The sequence below is a fragment of the Gopherus evgoodei genome, chromosome 10 (assembly GCF_007399415.2).
Source record: "Gopherus evgoodei ecotype Sinaloan lineage chromosome 10, rGopEvg1_v1.p, whole genome shotgun sequence".
NCBI classification, from domain to species: domain Eukaryota; kingdom Metazoa; phylum Chordata; order Testudines; family Testudinidae; genus Gopherus; species Gopherus evgoodei.
The window spans coordinates 52,525,060-52,543,434 of NC_044331.1; the positions used below are offsets into that span (position 1 = coordinate 52,525,060).

Genomic DNA, 18,375 nt, shown 5'->3' on the forward strand with positions numbered 1-18,375 from the left:
TGGTTGATAAAGGCATTTGACTTGGTACTACACAATATTTTGATGAATAAACTAGAGCAATACAAAATTAACATGGTACATATTAAATGGATTCAAAACTGTCTAATCGATTGGTCTCAAAATATAACTGTAAAGGAGAAATCATCATCAAGCAGGTATGTTTCTTGTGGGGTTCCGCAGAGATCAGTTCTTCATCCCAGATATTTAAAATGTTCATCAATTACCTATGAGAAAACATAAAATCATCACTGATAAAGTTAGAAGGGGACCCAAAGTTGGGGGCATGACAAATAATAAAGGGAACAGGTCACTAATATAAAGCGATCTGGATCACTTGGTAACCTGGGCGCAAGCAAACAATATGCATTTTAATGTGACCAAATATGAGGTCATATCTTGGAACAAAAGATTGTGGGCCATACATACAGGATAAAGTACTGTATCCTGGGAAGCAGTGACTGAAAAATATTTGGAAGTCATGGTAAATAATCAGGTGAACATGAGCTCCCAGTGCATTGCTATGGCCAAAAGGGCTAATGCAATCCTGGGATGCATAAACATGGGAATCTCAAGTAGGAGTAGAAAGGTTATTTTACTTCTGCCTTTGACACTGGTGTGACCACTTCTGGAATACTGTGTCTTGTTCTGGTGTCCACAATTCAAGAAGGATGTTGATAAATTGTAGAGGATTCTGTGAACAGCCGCAAGAATAAATAAAGGATTAGAAAACCTGCCTCATAGTGAGAGGAGCTCAATCTAGGTAGTTTAACAAAAAGAAAGTTAAGGAATGATTTGATCAGTGTATAAATACCTACATGGGGAGCATGCATTTGATAATAAAGAGCTCTTCAATCTAGCAAACAAAAGTATAGTAATATCCAATGGCTGGAAGTTGAAGCAAGGCAAATTCAGACTAGAAATTAACCTTCAGAACAACTTACAAAGGGTTATGGTGGAGTCTCTATCACTGACAACTTCTCAATCAAGCTTGGATGTTTTTCTAAAAGATATTCTTTAGTCCAAACAGAAGTCAATTCAGGGAAGTCTTATGGTGTGTGTTACACAGGAAGTCAGACTAGAGAATCACAATAGTCTTTTCTGGCCTTATCTATATAATAAAATTCCAGGATTGTCACTCTGAAATACAGAATGTCTGTTGCATCAGTGTGGAATAGTGTAAACAGCTACAAGCATCGTTGAGACCTCTCTTCTTTTAGAATATCATCAGGTTCAAACCTCTGTGCTGTTTGTATGTTTTCTCACATATTTATTCCTTCACTCATACATTTCTTCTTGCTATGAAGCAGACTCGTGGACGACGCAATCCAAAGACCCAGAATGGACTTTTGAGTCCTCCACAGGATGAGAAGCTGAGCAACAGCCAGACATCACTTTATGAGATGTTGCAGGAGAAAGGAAGATGGGTAGGAGTGAGTTTGGACCAGTCAGCACTCCTTCCACTGAGGTTCAAAAACATCAGAGAGAAGACAGATGCTCATTTTGTGGATGTGATTAAAGAAGACAGGTAAGAAGGAATTAGTTACATAATTTTAAAATAGTGTGGTATAAAGAAAGCAAACTTGCTCCCTGCCTTTAATCTCTGTTCCTCTGCTCTTGTATGATGTTGGTTATCATACTGTAAGTTTTATAATGTTAGTCTGCTTACTATTCTGTAACTACAGTAGGAACTCACCAATCTGAAAATTCTGCTAAGAGGAATACCAGTGCAGGTTTTTACTTAACTTTGTTAATCTTTCTCTTTGAACAGTTATTTTACATTTGAGTCTTTTGAACTAAAAAATCCTCAGAAATGACAAAGGCTTCATAATACGTTATAGTACATATGTTATTTGCATTTGCTGTTTTTACTATAAACATGGAGCTACAAAAATGTTATATCTGCATATAATAGTTATACCTGGTGACATTGAAGTGTTTAGGAAAATATATACACTTTCTGTCTTGGATGCTGAACAAATAGAAGGAGACTGTCATGAAAGTATTGGTCTGATATTGTCCTAAATATACTTTCTGTAAAATTAGACTTTCTCTCTTCACTTTAGGATTTTAAATTGTCACCCCTTCTATGGACAAGAGGAAAATATAGGCTCCAAGATCCCACAATCTGTGACTTTACACAAACACACACAATTTCCCTCTTATTATGGCCAGACTTTAACTTGAGTCTGTCAAAAGAATAGCTTGTGAACGTTAGGAATAACAACATTAGATAATAAGCTGTTTCTATTGTGATAGCAAGCAAATCCCCAATTAGATTAAGGGCTTCATTGTGCTTGGCTCTATATGAACACGTAGATAATGTTTTGGGGACAGGAACAATGTCTTCCTAATTAGAAACATGTCAAAACCAGGGAAGACAGAATAGAGAGCAAATAAAAGATTGTGGGATAGCTAGTGATACAGAGCATACATTTTTTTTGTTTTTTATTAAATGTTGCATACTATCTGTTTGTTTGTTTTCATCACACCTGCCTGTTTAACTTCTTCTCATTTCCTGTTTTATCAAACCCTTGTCCTTTCCATTTTTACACACATACATATCCATATAATTATATATAAACTATATCCAACCACTTAGCCATTGTTAAGGGTCTGTTTGTTTAATTATTTCTAAATATACATCTCTTTCTGTCCCCCTTTTCCCAATTAAAGTTTCTCCCAAGACTACCATCAATAAAAGTTCTTCTTCGAGTGCTTGTTCATATCCATTCCCCATTAGGTGTGCACGCACTACGTGCACGAGCGTCGGAAACTTTCCCCTTAGAGGCACCCATCGGACCGGCGGGGCTCCCACCTGAGCGGTGCCACTGCGCTGTACATATATACTGCCTCTGCCCCAACCCCCTCCAGTTCCCTCTTACCATCTGTGGCGACATTGGAACAACCTCTTGCTCTCCTATGAGAAGCAATCCCTTAGCTTTAGGGTAATTAGCTGCTATCAGTTCATTAGCATTCTATTGTTGTGGACACTTACTAGATTAGGTGCTTGGCAGCTTCCAGCACCCGCCCCAGGCCGCAGGGCATGCCGCAGGCCCAGGGGTTTAAGGCTTGCGCCACGTGCCACAAGCCCATGCCAGTTAGTGACCCCCACTACTCCTGGCTATGTTGCCTGAGGGAAGCACACCAAACAGGTGTAAGATTTGCAAGGCGTTTAAGCCTAGAACAATGAAAGAGAGAGACTTTTGTTTGAAGCAGTTGATGGAGGCAGCGCTGCAGCCATCAGGCCCAGAGCACCCAACGCCAGCTCCAGCTTCCTCATTGTGGAGTGCTCGGAGTCGTCAAGAGACCCGGTGCCGGATAAGCACCGCAAGCCGTTGGCCTTGGAGAAAGGTAGGCCGCAGCACCGCTCATCCTCTCTGGTGCAGCCCAAGGCCAAACCAAAAGAAGGGCACGGAGGTTCCCCACAAACAGGGGTTCTCAAACGGGGGGTCGGGACCCCTCAGGGGGTCATGAGGTATTACATGGGGGGTCACGAGCTGTCAACCTCCACCCCAAACCTTACTTGCCTCCAGCATTTATAATGGTGTTAAATATATTAAAAAGTGTGTTTAATTTATTGGGGGGCGCACTCAGAGGCTTGCTGTGTGAAAGGGGTCACCAGTACAAAAGTTTGAGACCCATTGCCCACAAAGGATATTAGCACCATCTAAGGGCCCAGGTACTGAAAGAGCGGGATAGACATTGTGCCAGCACCGATGGCACCGGTGCCACACATCCCACTGAGTCCAGTCCTAAGTGAACTCAGTGAGAACGACGGGCTCGAGGGAGTAATAGATCAGCCCTCCACGCCTGACACCTTTGAGGCAGTGAAGAACCTCATTGGGTTGTCAGCAGTGAGCCCCCTCCCGAACAGGGAGAAGCGTCTGGCATCCACGCCCGCGGTGCTGTCAAGGGGAAAGCCGGCAATGGTGTGCCGTTCGAGGACACCCTCCAGGCATCGCTCCCGGGGTTGGTCCTGGTCAAGCATCAAGTCTGTGGACTCTGTTACCTCTGACACAGAAGGAAGCCTCGGTACCGGAGACGAGTCAGTGCACAGGGTTAGTGCAAGGGACCCAACGCTCTCTGGCACCCTCCAGAGACCAGCACCAGGAGAAGGTGAGCTGACCATCACACGAGCAGAGGTACCAGTCCCATTCCCAATCAACAAGAAGCCACTTGTCGGCCTCCCACCAGCACACGTCGACGGCACCGCCGTGGCCTTTGCTCTCGGCGTCGCCAGAGTCCAGCACCGACTCGGGCCGATACAGTTACCTGCACCGGGCACTGGACACCAGAGAATACCAGGCTGAGTGGCAACCCCAGTGAGGAGCACCGGGACACTGGCCCTTCTGGACCCCTTGGGCCTACCACCAGCAGCAAGGGGCTCCCTCCAGAGCCAGCTACTTGATGCACCAGTCCCTGTCCCCACACCAACGCTTCTCCGTGCACGAAGCTACGGCGTCCAGACCACCTGCACCGTCGCCAAGCAAGAGACTGGAGAAACCGGCACCGAGTCCGGTGCCGCCCCAGGGTAAGCTGTCCATGCCCGAGCTGGAAGCCCCTCCTTCAGGAGAGGGGGACCCAAGGGGTCCAGCAGGAGGAAACGGAACAGCTGCTGACATCCTCATCATTCCCGGATGAAGTGGTGACAGGCACAGCAGTATCAGGACCTCCGCCAATAGACCACAGAGCCCACCAAGAGCTGCTGCGTAAGGTTGCTTATAACTTGGGGATACAGGCTGAGGAGATGGTTGAGCAGGAGGACGCCATGGTGGACAGCCTGAGCCAGAGGGTCCATCAAGAATAGCGCTTCCGTTCATTAAGACCATACAGTCGAACTATAAGACTATATGGCGGACCCTGGCCTCCAATGCGCTAACAGCCAAAGGTGTGGAACGCAAGTACTTCGCCCCATCAAAGGGTTACGACTTCTTGTTTTGCCACCCAAGCCCATGTTCCCTGGAAGTCTCGGCAGTAAACGAGAAAGAACACTATGGACAGCAGGCCCTGGTCCCTAAGGCCAAGGAAGCAAAGTGCCTGGACCTGTTTGGCAGGAGGGTGTATTCCTCAGGGGGCCTCCAGTTGAGGATTGCTAACCAACAGGCCATCCTTAACAGACATAACTTCAACTCCTGGGTGGCAGTGGGGAAGTTTAAGGACAACTTCCCGCAGGGTTCCCAACAGGAGTTTATGGTGCTGATGGACGAAGGCAAGGCCGTAGCGAAGACTTCTCTCCAGGGATCCTTGGATTTGACAGATGTGGTGGCCAGGACAATTGTGTCTGGCATGGTCATGCAACACTCGGCGTGGCTACAGGAGTCAGGTCTGCCGCCTGAGGTCCAGAACTCGCTCCAGGACCTCCCCTTCAGAGGGTCCAGGCTCTTTTCGGACCAGATGGACGCAAAGCTGCATAGCCTCAAGGACTCGAGGGCCATACTCAAGTAGCTGGGTATGCATACCCCGTCGACCCAAAGCATCACTCAGCATCACTACCAACCTCGTCCTAGGCAGGAGCCCTACCGCAGGCAAAATGAGGATAAGAGGAGGCGGCATAATAATAATAATAGCTCCAATAGGCTGGGCCAGAGCCAAGGCCAGCATAAGTCTCAGCCCGGCCCTAAACCAGGCTTTTGAAGGTGCGCTCAAGGATTGCGTACCAGATCAATCACCGGATCCATCCCCTTGTTTCCTGAATCGCCTGTCTCGCTTCTCCTGTACGTGGTCCAGCATTACATCGGACCGTTGGGTGTTACACACGGTGCGAGGCAGTTACATGCTGCAGTTCTCCTCCCTGCCTAGCCCCCACTACCTTCCCCATCCCTCTTCAGGGACCCTTCTAACGAACACCTGGAAGAGGAGGTTGGCACGTGCCTAGAGGTGAGGGCGGTAGAGTTGGTACCAAAGGACCTAAGAGGGAAAGTGTTCTATTCCTGCTGCTTCTTCATTCCCAAGGCCAAAGGAGGCCTTCGATCCAGTCTGGACCTGGGCGGGCTCAACAAGTTCCTGGTCAAGGCCCAGTTCCACATGGTCTCTCTGGGCACTATCATCCCTTCCCTGGATCCAGGGCACTGATATGCTGCTCTCGACATGAAAGACGCGTACTTTCATATTGCCATCCACCCGGTGCATCGCTGATTCCTGCACTTCACTGTTAACCAAGAACATTACGAATTCACAGTTCTCCCATTTGTCCTAGCTGCGGCCCCACTGGTGTTCACAAAATGCATGGTAGTAGTGGCAGCCTTCTTATGGAAGCAGAGGGTCCAAGTTTACCCGTACCTCGACGACCGGCTCCTGGCAGGCCTTTCCAAAAAGGAAGTTCAGTCTCGTGTGCAGGTGGCCCTGAGACTATTCCTCATGCTGGGGCTCCTGGTCAGCGTCCCCAAGTCCACCCTCATTCCAACGCAGAGAGTGGAATTCATAGTGGCGGTCCTAGATGCGGTATAGGCAAAGACGAGCCTCCCAGTATCATGACTCCTGGCCATCCAGCAAGCAGTGAACTCCCTGTGCCAGTTTCCCACTAAAACGACCAGATGGTGCCTGAGGCTGCTGGGCCACATGGCAGCATGCACGCATGTGGTCAGGCATGCCAGACTGAAACTCAGAACGCTGCAGGCTTGGCTCACCTGTGTTTACCACCCAGGCAGAGACCCCCTGGACTTGGTAGTGACTGCCCCAGGGGACATATTAGACTCCCAGCGGTGGTGGCTGTCCCAGACCGTGTTTTGCGAAGGCATCCCCTTTGCTGCACAACAGCTGGACATGAAGCTTGTGACGGACGTGTCAGACCTCAGATGGGGTGCTCACCTGGGGGACCTCAAGACTTGGGGCTTGTGGTCGGGAGCGAAACGGTCGCTACATATCAATGTGAAGGAGCTCAGGGCGATTCGTTTAGTCTGCCAGACCTTTCTCGCCACTGAGTGGTCACAGCATGACAGTTCTGATAAACAACACGACTGCCATGTTTTACATAAACAAGCAGGGCAGAGACCGTTCCTTGCCACTCTGCCATGAGGCTCTCCTCCTCTGGGACTTTTTCATAGCCCATGCCATTCATCTCAAGGTGTCACATCTCCCTGGGGTGCAGAACAAACTGGTGGACCACCTCAGCAGGTCATACCACATGCACAAGTGGACGCTCAGAGCGGATGTCATGTATTCGCTCTTCTGCAAGTGGGGATTTCCCAGGGTAGACCAGTCTGCCACCAGGGGCAATGCCCAGTGCTCGCAGTTCTGCTTGTTCCAGGGCCATGGCCCGGGCTCAGTAGCAGACGTGTTCGCGATCCCGTGGGGAGGGGAATTGAAATACGCCTTCCCCCCGCTTCCTCTGGTGCACAAGGTCTTGCTCAAGGTGCGCAGGGATGGGGCAGCGGTCATCCTCATAGCCCCGACCTGGCCCCGCCAGCATTGGTTCAACACGCTCCTGGAGCTGTCAGTGGAAGCCCCAGTAATCCTGCCCCTACACCAGGACCTCATCACGCAGGATGGAGGGCAGCTCCTCCACCCCAACGTGCAATCACTGCATCTAATGGTGTGGAAGCTCTGTGGCTGAATGCTTTGGAGAGCCAGTGCTCCCTCTCTGTGCAGCAGGTTCTATTTGGTAGTAGGAAGCCCTCTACCAGGGCGACTTACCTGGCCAAGTGGAAGAGGTTCTCGTGCTGGTGTGGGCCTCAACAGGTTCAGCCACGCCAGGCTCCGATGCCTACCATTCTAGAGTACCTACTGCACCTCAAGCAGCAGTGGCTGGCCCCGTCTTCAATCAGGGTGCATCTGGCGGCCATCTCCACCTTCCACCCGGGGTTTTCAGGGGGCTCGGTGTTTTCCCGCCCAGTCATTTGGCAGTTCCTTAAGGGGCTGGAGAGGGTGTTCCCTTACTCATGCCCTCCAGTCTCTCCATGGAATCTCAACCTAGTCCTTTCTAAACTCATGGGGCCCCCATTCGAGCCCCTTGCTACCTGCTCCCTCCTCCACCTTTCCTGGAAGTTGGCATTCCTGGTGGCCATCACCTCACCTCGGAGCCACCATATATGATATTTCATAAAGACAAGGTGCAGCTCCGCCCACACCGCAAGTTCCTCCCAAAGGTGGTCTCACAATTCCATCTAGGCCAGGACATTTGTCTGCTGGTGTTTTTTCCCAAACCCCATGTGGACTCAAGTCACCGCAGCCTGCACACTCTGGATGTCCATTGAGCATTGGCGTTCTATGTGGAGTGCACCAAGCCTTTTTGTAAATCCACGCAGCTATTGGTGGCCATGGCAGAAAGGATGAGAGGCCTCCCGGTGTCGGCGCAGCAAATCTCCTCCTGGATTACAGACTGCATTTGGGCGTGTTATGACCTTGCAGGTGTTCCCGCCCTGATGGTCTCGGCCCACTTGACCAGGGTGCAAGCAGCTTCAGCGACTTTCCTGGCACATGTCCCGATCCAGGAGATCTGCAGCCACCTGGTCATCGGTGCATACCTTTACGACCCACTACACGGTCAACCAGCAGGCCCGAGAGGACGCAGCAGTTGGCGGGGTGGTCCTCTGATCAATTGTTCCATGACTCCTACCCTCCTCTAAAGGTAAGCTTGTGATTCAGCTAACGTAGAATGGACTTGAACAAGCACTCGAAGAAGGAAAAACGGTTATCTACCTTTTCGTAACTATTTTTCTTCGAGATGTGTTGTTCACATCCGTTCTACCACACATCGTCCTACCCCTCTGTCAGAGTCGCCGGCAAGAAGGAACTGGAGGGGGTCAGGCCAGTGGGGGTATATATGCATGGCACAGTGGTGCCACTCAGGCGGGGGCCCTGCTGACCTGACGGGTACCGCTAAAGGAAAAGTTTCCGATGTTTGTGCACGCGGCGCACACACACCTAATGTGGAATGGAACAACTGTTACGAAAAGGTAGGTAATCATTTTTTCTACCTAACTCTGTTTCTCTTTTTTGTGGTTCTCTCTCAAGCAGTTGAGTGATCAATATTTACCTTTTTTCAGCTATTCACAGATGAGGGATTAGTGTGTGAGACCAATTGCTTACGGAAGACAGTTTAGCAGGATGTGAGGTGTGTTTTAACAAACAACGCAACACAACAGTAGAACTTGAAGTTGCAGAATTATACTGTCTGTCTGTAGCTGAAGATACTCAGCACAGGCTCAGATATTCCTTGAGCTTTCTTCCTCCTTTTACAAAATGGATAGTTCTTTCTCTCTGAGTAAGAGCAAGAGGGAAATGCTGATTTGACATCACATTCAGAGATTAGGATTTTTCCCGTAATTAAATATTACCATCACAAAGGAGAAATCCCTTTTCAGTTCACATAATGGTAACTAAAAATAATTTCACTGATTAGATAGCCCTATACAAACTGGCTCACCCAGTTGAAAAGTTCATCCATTTTAATATATCTTTACGTAAAATTGTATGTACTGATAAGAATTTATCAAGAAGCCACCACAGACCCCCCCAGTGTGTGAAAGGGATATCGTTAGTCTCCATAAAACTGTTACATGAGCAGGAATCTCCTCTGTGTCTGAACAGGGAATCATGAATGTGAGTTCTCATATAACAAAAGAATCGAGATGTATTTTGGTTTGTCAGCTTACAGACACTCTGCATTTGAGATAATAGCATCAGAACTGTGCTTTGATTAAATGTTAATGTGAACTCAGCAGCAATGAACTGCTGAAAGATTTTTGGAGTATCTGGGATAAGGTTATAAGAACCCTGTCCTTGTGGTATAATTGCGGTCTTCACTCTGTCACAGCAATGCCAATTCTAACTCGTTAGTGCATTTGAGACCTCTGTGCTATAAACAGTTTCAGTATGCAAGTTGACTGTTGCAGGGCCATCTTCTGTATATTTTGTTCATGTAACAGCTGTATGGTGTCACTTGGCACAGATTACTGTATCCTGTGCATTTTTACTAAAGCACAATTACTATGCGACAGTTGAAGCAAGTGGCGGTTCTGCATTTTTACAGTAAATGTTGCATTGTTTTATATTAAGCTTTACCAAGAACAGTGTTGTATATTTGGTGAACAATGTACTATTACTTTGAGTTTTAGGTCTAGCTTTACTAATACAGTTACAGAAATGGGGCTCTTCCATGTTTATTTGTAGTCTTATGTGCAATACTGAGGTTGTTAAAGTAAAACTGAATAAACAAGACAGTAAAGTATGAAATGCTTAAGCTTATTTCTTTAAAGATTCATGTTCTTGAGAGAGATTTCTGCTTCCAGTGTGAGGTCAGCGAGAACTCTCTCAGCTCATGTAATAAATGAAGGGAGGAGGAGAGAGTAGCTCCCTTTTATGGACATCTAGCCAGCCAGTTAGCTATAAAATCCCTGTTAGTAGCTGTTCTCTAAAAAGTCCACAGGTAAAGGAAGGGAGTGAGCACCTGACCAAAAGAGCCAATGGGAAGGCTAAAACTTTTTAAAATTGGGGAAAAACTTGCCCTTTGTGTCTGTTGTTGTTCTCCGGGGAAGGGTGGAGCAGGAAATAGGGCAACAGTTATGCTGTGAGAAGCTGAATGCCAGGTATAAAAATCATCAGAATCAGACCTAGAAATTGCTTATTTGGAAACCCAGATATGTAAGTAGATGAGAAATGCCTAGAAAGATGCGACTATGTTTATTTCTTTTATTGTGTAAGGCTTATGGATTCCTCTGTGCTAACCCCAAATGCTTTTGTTTTGCTTGTAACCTTAAGATGGACCTCAATAAGGTTATTCTTGATGTTTAATTTTTGTAAGTAGGATTTTCAAATCTAGTAAAAGCCTAAGATCCAGATGTATTATCTTTCTTTTTGTTTTTAATAAAATTTACCTTTTTTAAGAACAGGATTGGATTTTTTGTGTCTTAAGAGGTTTGTGCACGTTTTTTAATTAGATGGTTGCAACAGCTGATTTCTTTGTTTTCCTTTCTCAGCTCTTCCCTGGAGGGGGCGGGGAGTGAAAGGGTTTGAGGGTACCCCACAGGAAGGAATTCCCAAGTGAGCCTTCCTGGATTCCAAGGGGTTTTGCATTTGGGTTGTGGCAGCATCTGCCCAGCCAAGGTCAGAGAAAAGCTGTAACCTTGAGAGTTTAATACAAGCCTGGAGTGGCCAGTATTAATTTTTAGAGTCCTTGCAGGTCCTCACTTTTTGCACTCGAAGTGCCAGAGTGGGGAATCAGCCCTGAGAGCTCTTAAAAATGTTAATCCTCTGAAATACTGGTAACTGTTCCTCATATCCCAGCCATGACAGTATCTGTGGTGCACTTCAGTGCATTCTAAGGTCTCTTCTAGCTGTGGTCTGCAGAGTAGCACCCTAATATGCTCCTTTGTTCATACCGCTTCATCCTTTTAGTGTTGTTTCTTTGACCGGATTCCTCTTTTAACTACAAAGGTGATTTCTTTCAATCTCCATTTTCCTAACACTATTTGATTAATAGAAATCAGAGGCATGCAGGCAGCAGCTAGGGCACTGTAGCAGACACATTCTCAAAGGCCCTGTAGATGCTCAGTCTGTTTCCTGACTATTTAGAGTCAACTGGACTTGGTGCCTCATTCCACTGGACCCTTGTCTTTGGCCCTTTGAGGCCTGTTCTCCATTCTGGCTTTTTTGACACTTTGTTTCTTGAAGTGAAGTTACATTCTCTGTCTTATTCTGTTGTTAAGATTTCATGGAGGAAGAAAGTCCAACCACCCAAAAAAGCTCATACAATTCATACATTGGCCATTTGACTGAAGTGTACTTTGCCAAGATGTCAGTCACCCTGACAAATCAGAATGCCAGAGGAGTGTCTGAAACCCCTGCTAGCCTCTGCAAGGATGCCCAGGTCTTCATGGACAGATCAATAAAAATAGCTCTAACCACGCAGGAGGAGATCTGGTCAGAGTGTAACTTGTCATTTTCTTGGTGCCTCTTATAACGCTTTCAGTACATAGCAAGGGCCGAGATAATGAAGTAAAATCATCACCATTATTCATGGTTAAAGTCTTCCGGTCTTCCTCTGGAGATCCAGTCATGGATTGTGCTTTGAAATTTGAAAGCTGACCTTAAAAACTTGACACATTAAAAGCACTTTGGTACAAAGTGTGACAAAGTTCCTCCTCTACTTTGGTGGGTCCTGCGCTTATTGGCAGATTTGCACACCTCAGTGATCTTCCCCTCTGGTGGAACCCACAGTCTGGGTCAACTCCTCCTGTGTCTGATCAGGAGTTGGGAGGCTTGGTGGGAACCCGGGCCCACCCTCTACTCCGGGTTCCAGCCCAGGGCCCTATGGATAGCAGCTGTGTATAGTGCCTCCTGTAACAACTGCATGACAGCTGCAACTCCCTGGGCTACTTCCTCATGGCCTCCTCCAAACACCTTCTTTATCCTCACCACAGGACCTTCCTCCTGGTGTCTGATAACGCTTGTACTCCTTAGTCCTCCAGCAGCACACCGTCTCACTCTCAGCTCCTTGTGCCTCTTCCTCCCAGCTCCTCACATGCCCCCCACAAACTGAACTGAGCTCCTTTTTAAACCCAGGTGCCCTGATTAGCCTGCCTTGATTGGCTGCAGGTGTTCTAATCAGCCTGTCTGCCTTATTGGTTCTAGCAGGTTCCTGATTACTCTAGTGCAGCCCCTGCTCTGGTCACTCAGGGAACAGAAAACTACTCATCCAGTGACCAGTATATTTGCCCTCTACCAGACTCATGTACCTCACTGGTCTGGGTCTGTCACAAAAGTCATTGGCCAGATATCTGGGATTGACTCATCCTGCATCTCAGTAGAAAATTCTCCTTTCTATTATCTTATACCATTGAATTTGTGCTTCTAGGGCTTCCAGAACACTTCTTTGTCAGCAGCAGAGTAGGCAACTCAAGAGAAAACAATGTAAGTGGAGATCAGCTCCATGGGGTCCTTCAGCATCTTCATCTAGTTGGCATCAGATTTGATAAATAACCCGAGTTGTTTTTCAGTGTGTGTTTCAGAAACTTTCACTTAGCGATGATTGTACCATATGTATCCAACCTGAGATGGGTCATTCATTTTCTATACTGTATTACAGTTTTTCAGGCAGGGACACTGTCATCCTCTGTGCTTGAAAAGTTCCTAGCACATTTTGGATGCCACTGCAACCTTAATAATAATAAAAATTGACTCTAAACAGCCAGTGTAATTACAGAGACAAAGTGGGTGAGGTCATATCTTTTATTGAACCAACTTATGTTGATGAAGGAGAAAAACTTTTGAGCAACACAGAACTCCCCTTCAAGTCTCAGAAATGTAATTAGGGTGTACAAATGGAATCACAGAAGGATATAATTGCATATAAGTAAGTTGGAGCTCCAGGGAGTAGAGCTCCATGTTCTCTGAAATCTTTCCTATCTCATATTAGAGGGGAAAAGAGATGCTGATTACAATATCACTGCAGAATATTACCTAAACAAGGAGTACGAGCATACTCTCAGACACTCTGCCATAAAAAATTGTGAATGATGTCACAGCATCAGGCACATCCAGCTGCCTGACATCTACCAGGGAAAGAAAACACTTGCAGATGACAAGTGTTGCAAATGTCAGAGTTAACACAAGAGAATATGTTCTACCATAAATCTGTTTACATCCATTGTAACCTCAAAATGTTCCATCTCTTGCTCAGAAAAACCTTTCTACTGAATCAGAATTGAGGCTTCTTGTATGCTTCTCCACCAGGCACTGGGAGAAAAAGGTGAGAGGGTGCACAACCATTCCTTGTATCTGCTGCCAGGCTCATCAGGTCTAGTATGTTATTCTCTTTGTTCATCAGCGCCTTTGGCTCTTCTACCAAAGGTTTTTGGATCTCCTGTCTCAAAAACAAGGCTGAGCTTTCCAACTCTGTCTCAGATTCCTTTACCTGGTTGTCTGGATTGTCACGTGCTGTTGTTGTGTGATCCTGGGAAGATGCAGAGTTATTATTAGTCTCTGAAGGCAGTGACAAGCAAGTGCTGTTCCCTGAAATGGAAAATACTTTATTAATACATTTTCAACTTTTTATCAATTTCTGATATTTGATATGCTTCAGTTAAAAAAAGGCTGTGTCTCTTGCATGTATCAATGTCTGGCAGCTATTAATGTATACCATTTGCTGATCTGTGGACATTTATTTCTTCAGTTATCCTATGGTTCAAAAGTTTTTTGGAAAGACTTTTAATGTCTTCCTGACAATTTAAAAGCCTGTCTAGTTTGTTTGTATTTGTTTGTTTGTAATGAAATGTTTCCTTTTCTTATAAATGTTTTTTTGGCAATTTTCACCTTTCACTTTAAGGATGCAGAGTGATGCTGTAGGACAGGGTGGGCAAACTACAGTCCGCAGGCCGGATGCGGCCCACCAGCCATTTTAATCCAGCCCTCGAGCTCCCACTGGGGAGTGGGGTCTGAGGCTTGCCCCGCTCCGGCACGTCAGCCGAGGACCAGGTTTGGGGGCTGCTCCAGGCAGCTCCTGGAAGTAGCGGCTTGGCCCCCCTCCAGCTCCTATGCATAGGGGCAGCCAGGGCACTCTGCTCTGCACACTGCCGTTACCCCAAGTGCCCCCCCACAGCTCCCATTGGCTGGGAACCACAGCCAATGATAGCTGCAGGGGCAGTGCCTGTGGATGGGGCAGCGCACAGAGCTTCCTGGCCACGCCTCTGCATAAGAGCTGGAGAAGGGACGTGCCACTGTTTCTGGGAACTACTTGAGGTAAGCGCTGCCCTGGAGCCTGCACCCCTGAGCCTCCCCCCATGCCCCAACCTCCTACCCCAGCCATGATCCCCCTCCAGCCCTCCAAACCCCTCGATTCCAGCCCAGAGCACCTTCCTGCACACCAAACCCCTCATCCCCAGCCCCACCCCAGAGTCTGCACCCCCAGCCAGAGCCTCACCCCCCTCCTGCATCCCATCTCCAATTTTGTGAGCATTCATGGCCCGCCATACAATTTCTATTTCCAGATGTGACCCTTGGACTAAAAAGTTTGTCCAACCCCACTGTAGGTACTGCAGCTTCTGATGAACAATGAGAAGCTACCAGTACTTCAAAAGATCAAAATTGTTAAGACCACCAGTTTCACACTGGAAGCAGAGACCCAGGAGTGAGGAACCTGTGAAATGGTATCTTTGAAAAAGAATTACAGCTAAATAAACTCCTTTTAAAACTGTTCACATTGTCTCTCTTTTTTATTTAGCCTTATGAAAGACTATTTCTTTAAACCACCTATTAACAAGTTGAGCCTGAACTTCCTGGATGGAGACTTGGAGATGGCTTACAGGACGAGCTATCAGGAAGAGGTGAGTTTTCCCCTGAATCGGGTTGGCTGTCAGCAGTCTTTTTGTACAGGTTGTAGGAGCCAAAATAATTATCTCACTGCTTTTGCAAATTTTATTGCAGTTGATGACTGAGATCATAGTGTGTCAAATATGACTTAATATTTAGAACTAGTGAGAAATGACCACCTTAGTAAACTGTCATGATCAGCTTCCAGGATTTGAACATTAGATTATTTCTGGCATTCTATTTTCATTCACCAGTAAAAATGGACCAGAATAAATTTTAGCTGTTGACTCTATACTGTACAGTAGAACCTCAGAGTTATGAGCACCAGAGTTACAAACTGACCAGTCAACCACACACCTCATTTGGAACCAGAAATACACAATCAGGCAGCAGCAGAGTCTCTCTCTCTCTCTCTCTCTCTCTCTCTCTCTCTCTCTCTCTCTCTCACACACACACACACACACACACACACACACACACACACACACACACACACACACACACACACACACACACACACACACACACACACACAGAGTACCATACCATGTTAAACATAAACAACTAAAAAAATAAAGAGAAAGCAGCATTTTTCTTCTGCATAGTAAAGTTTCAAAGCTGTATTAAATATATGTTCAATTGTGAACTTTTGAAAGAAAACCATAACGTTTTGTTCAGTTAAAAACATTTCAGAGTTACCAATAACCTCCATTCCCAAGGTGTTCGTAACTCTGAAGTTCTACTGTACCTTCATTTTCGTATTTAGATTTAGCTTTCGCCAGGCAAAATTCTGTAATCAGGTAATAGTGGAAGGCAAATGCTCCTTACTGCCATTTCAAATATCTTAACTTACAAAACGAAAACTCACAAAATTGGATCTTGGCTCTCTAATACTTATTGCAGTCCCAAGTTTATACCGTCCTCACCCAAACATGCTTTCATCTCAGTATTGTAAATTACATAAAAGTACTGCAGTATGAAATTGGAAGTACAGAATACTTTACTTAAAATGATGTGAAGTTCATTTCTTTAAGAATTCTGCACTACCAAATATCAGTGTCCTGATTTTTTTGTCTTTTTATTACATTGCGTCCCACTTTCAGACATAGCAGGTATTCTTGTTTCCTTGACATTTGCTGGTAGCAAGAGATTCTCTACTGGTAAATATAAACTTAAGATGTCAGAGCTAAATGATTAATATTGGGGGAGAGGGTTGAGTTCCCCCCTGCCCAGCCTTCCCTCTACCACTGGTAAGAAATAAATTCTATGGGGACATTCCTTCCTTAATTCTTGTACCATATGATTTCACTGTCCTTGGCCACAGTCCCTATCCTCCTGTAATTTCAGTCTCGATAAATAAGGGCTTGTCTACACTACTGCCTAAGTCTATGTAAGTTACGTTGCTCATGGGGTGTGAAAAAACCACCCCCCTGAGCAACGTAACTTACATTGACTTAAAGAGGCATCTACACCATGCTATGTCGACGGGAGACACTCTCCCACTGACATAGCTTCCTTCTCTTGTCAATGTAATTACTCCACCTCAACAAGAGAGCTTTCTCCCATTGTTTTAATGCGTCTTCACCAGACACACTAAATCGGCGCCACTGCATCAATGCAGCAGGGCCAATTTAGTGCAGTAATAAAAACAAGCCCTCAGACATCTCTAGTTTACCTTATCATACAATTAAGCATAAATGTGGTTTTAGTGCATTCTGAAACTCTCACTCTATCTTTGAGTAAAGACTGTGTCATGATACTACGGAAAGAATTTATATTTAATTTCAGCTGGTATGGATACTTAAATAATAGATGTGAGCTGTTATTTCTCAGCATGCTAGTATTGCATCTCCTTTTGTCAATAAATTGAGTGAAACAATGAAAAAATCAAGCCTACGAAATTTAACTGGTAGTAAATATTTGCTGCTGTTTATATACCATTATAAAGTACTGGATGTTAATAACATAATGTATCTATGTGTGTGTACATATGTAATAATAGTTACACATACCATATATAGTACACTGCACTCAGTGCTTTCCAAATGGAAGGAAAAGAGGAAAGAGCAGTAGCTACATCTTCATGTGTTTATCATAATTTTGTGAGGCCTTCAGATTGCTAAACAGATGCGGGCATATAAGAACTCTCGATAAATAGTGTGTGATAGTGTGTTATGGGGCTAAGGGTTTTATTAGTGTGATTTTTAAAATGGGTGCATTACTCAAATGTCAAAACAACATGTGGATTATGCAGATATTGTAAATGAGTACAGATAATACTGTTACCAACTTCACCGCTTCATACATACTTTATATTCCTCACAGGTTGCAGAAAAAGTATTTTCAAAATATTTAATTCCCCTCAATTACAATACTCTTGGAATAGGCAGTGCTGAGTCTTTAGTAAATGAAAGGTTTAATGACTGATATCCAATGCCCATATAGATATAATGAGGTCTGTAGCCTATTGGTAAAGTGAGAAGCTCAGATTTCCAGTGGGACATGTAGCTCTTCCTTCCAGCCAAATAAGATCCCAGTTACTTTTAAGTCATGACATATTTAGATATAGAAAAGTGCTTTGATACTACAGTGATGGGTGCTATACAAAACTATATTTATAGCTATTTTAGGTCATATTTAAAAGTGTTTTAGCTTTTTTTTTTGCCTCTGGGGTTTGTACATTTGGGCTCAGGGTAACTAAGACTCCTGGTTCTACAGGAGGAAGACTAAAATAAAATGGAAAATTTTGTATCTTGATTATTTCATTTCTGGTGCTGTCCTCTGCCAGTTCTACTGCGCTGCTTTTCTGGCAATAACAGAAATAATTTATACTTGTCCACTGGGTTCCTGGGCTTGGACACAATCTTCCAGAGCTGTGTTGGAACACTTATGTCTTACTAGATACAAGAAAACTCTTACTAGTGATGCCTTATATAACTACACTGATCTATAAAGAGGCCATTCTAGAAATACCTGAAAAACCTCTTTGGGTTGGGGTGGATTGGAGGAGAAGTCTGTCCCAGAAAGGAAATCATCAGGTAATAAATTTTCAGTTATTGTTCTCTCCTCCAATCTGAGACATTTGACATGTAGTGAACTGTAAGGAAAAATGAAAAAGGAAGGAGAAAT

The 18,375-nt window shown here is 45.3% G+C and overlaps 1 protein-coding gene across 6 annotated transcripts in view; it reads left to right on the forward strand.

Moving 5' to 3' along the window:
• ADCY9 (adenylate cyclase 9) overlaps positions 1 to 18,375 on the forward strand; it is a 177,474-nt gene that overhangs the window by 108,165 nt on the left and 50,934 nt on the right. For 5 of the 6 annotated variants that reach the window (XM_030579182.1, XM_030579179.1, XM_030579183.1 and 2 more), the window contains 2 exons: positions 1,305 to 1,525; positions 15,158 to 15,260. In XM_030579182.1, coding sequence (XP_030435042.1) covers positions 1,305 to 1,525; positions 15,158 to 15,260 — 324 coding nt within the window. The remainder of the gene's footprint in view (positions 1 to 1,304; positions 1,526 to 15,157; positions 15,261 to 18,375) is intronic. The other variant, XM_030579180.1, reaches the window with a different exon arrangement.